At 40.5% G+C, this 2,577-nt stretch overlaps 1 protein-coding gene across 1 annotated transcript; it reads right to left on the reverse strand.

The window, feature by feature from the left end:
* Positions 1-542: 542 nt before the first annotated feature.
* On the reverse strand, positions 543-1,088 carry LOC130981458 (uncharacterized). The gene has a single exon (XM_057905054.1). The coding sequence runs from the start codon at positions 1,086-1,088 to the stop codon at positions 543-545; it is 546 nt and encodes a 181-aa protein (XP_057761037.1).
* Positions 1,089-2,577: the final 1,489 nt, after the last annotated feature.

The following is a 2,577-nucleotide window of genomic DNA, read 5'->3' on the forward strand; positions in this document are numbered from 1 at the left end:
AATAAAACAGAATGTCTGCGCTACTCCTGAGATCTAGGAGTACCTTCCTCACCAATGAATCTCCTAATTGAAGAGTGATAACCACAGGGTCATTCAGATTCTAAATATTGGAATCGAAATCCCCGTGTGTAAATGTCATTTGTAGAAATTGGGCCGCGATTTGAGGTTCACGCTGTGGTCCATCTACCGAGTATATTGCCCGGAAAGATTGCTTTTTAGCCGAGTTTGGTCATCCTCCACTGGTGTATCCTCTTGAAATATAATTAATTATACCTCGATGTTGTTCATATTGGCTTGAGGATGCCTTCTCCTTTCCTCGGTTTTGTTGTTCGGACGAAGTATTGGCTGTGGAAGGTGTGGTACGACTTTGGATGTGACCTCCAATGTACTTGTCATGGTGGCCTTGCCGAGCTAGCCATTCCAAGAGTTCTTTTGCCACCACACATTCGTCAGTGGTATGGCCGTGCTTCTGGTGGAAAGCGTAGTATTTAGACTTGTCTACGTTCTTTGTATCTTGATATGTACCGGCCTTCCTTAGTGGCTTAATCAATTTTCAATTTAGGATCTCTTTGATTATGTCTTCTCGCTTGGCGTTGAACTGTGTAAGAATCAAATTGAGGGGTTAGTTTAAAATTTTTCCTACTATTGTGCGCCTTGTCTTCGTCTCTGTAGTACGTTTTGTCGGACTTCCAAGCTTGTGTGAGCTCCTCGATATCAATTTGACCCGGCAAGGGTTTTCGGTTTGGCAACCGCGATGGTTTCTTGGACTTCCCAGGTCGGAGTCCACTTTTGAGGGCATGCAGATGGACCTCGGGGTGGAGGTCTGGTATGCTTATGGCGACTTTCGTGAAGTGAGTCATATAGTCCTTCAGGCTCTCATTCTGTCCCTGCTTGATTGTATTCAGATAATCTGAGTCATGCAGATAAATTGTAGATCCAGCGAAATGGTCTTCAAATAGTTTGGCCAGCTGTTGAAATCGTGAGATAGAACCTACAGGCAAAGTACAAAACCAATCAAGTGCAGGACCGTCTAAATAATTCGGAAAACAATGGCATAAAACAGTGTCAGATGTACCGTTAACGATCATTATTGATCGAAATTTCTCGAGGAACCTTTTTGGGTCTCCGAGCCCATCATAAGGTGTGAGGGTCAGTGGTAGGATGAATCTTCGTGGTAGTTCGAAGTTCATCACTTCTGGTGTGAAGGGTCTCACAGGCTCGTCGGGCTCTTCATTCTCGTCTTCGGGCTGGGCTCCCTCAACTCAAATGGTTTCGAAAACGTGAGAGGGGTTGGAATGGTGTTCATCATCCTCTGGTTACGATTGACGAGCGTTGATGTTTTCAATCCGGGCATTATTCAATTTGGTTATTTGGGCAGCCATTCTCTGAGTATCTTCTGCCATACGCTGGTTGTCCTGTTGTAACTCGGTTACCATCCGAAGAAGTTCGGATGGAGAAGGGGGTGGTACGTCAGCCATGGGTGCAAGTGAAGGTATGGGGACCAAAAGAGGAAAGATCTATTTTTCTCGGGCCCCACGGTGGACGTCAATTGTTCTTGCCTGCAAAGCGGGCCGACTTCTTGTGACAGATAACTGCCGAGCTATCACTTTGGAGGCCGAACGGCCGATCCTTCTAATCCAAGCTTTTTCCTTTTTACGTGACTTGAGAGTGTGAACGGTGGAAAAAGGGGGGAGTGTACCTGCAAAGGCACTCCAATGCTTAAGTCAGTATGGTGTATTGTTCGAACTGTGTCAAGAAAGATACTTTACCTTGTTTTTGTATGGTGAGCTTCTCGTCAGTTATGATTTGAGCATTAATATCGGTTTTAAAATGATTGATAACATATTTAATTGTTATACTGTTTGATTGGCGGTTATGACTGGCACGTTAATCGGTCGCGTTATAGCTCATAAAGCCGAGCTGTAACGTGCGATACCGAATTATAACTCAAATTTGTAACTTCCATATTAGTAACAATGTGAGAGATTTTTGTTAAGCTTATATATTATTGGAGTAATTTGGTTGTACCAAAAATATTTATTCACCTAATATTATTAAAGAACAATAGACAAACTCTTGCTCAAATATTTTTGATCTGATAATTTAAGAATAAATTAGATCAGTTGAGCAAGACTAGTAAATTAGATGGAATATACACTAGTGATATATATATATATATATATATATATATATATATATATATATATATATATATATATATATATATATATATATGAATAGCTAAGAAAATTTCATGTAAGGTTATCTAGAGAAATAAAAGTATATATAAATGGACTTACTCGCTACAAAAATTTTGACATATTTTGACCATTTTTAACTGATTTAGCGATAGTTTTTTTTTTGGATGGATGGATTGGACAACTCCTAATCCTAGGTTCCACAACCCGGATACAACATATTAAGAGGCATATGATTCAACTAATTGAACTAGGTCTTAGCTGCAATTTAGCGGCGGTTTAAAATTGTTCCAAAATGTTGGATGACACATTGATGACAATTGCTGGCCCATGCTATGCGGCTAAACGGTTTAGCATTGATTTTAGTTGTTGAAACCAC

This window comes from Arachis stenosperma, chromosome 5 (assembly GCF_014773155.1).
Source record: "Arachis stenosperma cultivar V10309 chromosome 5, arast.V10309.gnm1.PFL2, whole genome shotgun sequence".
Classification (NCBI taxonomy): Eukaryota; Viridiplantae; Streptophyta; class Magnoliopsida; order Fabales; family Fabaceae; genus Arachis; species Arachis stenosperma.

What these genes read in the sequence shown, in the direction of transcription:
- LOC130981458 (XM_057905054.1), bottom strand. Translation starts at nt 1,088, where the DNA reads ATGATCGTTAACGGTACATCTGACACTGTTTTATGCCATTGTTTTCCG.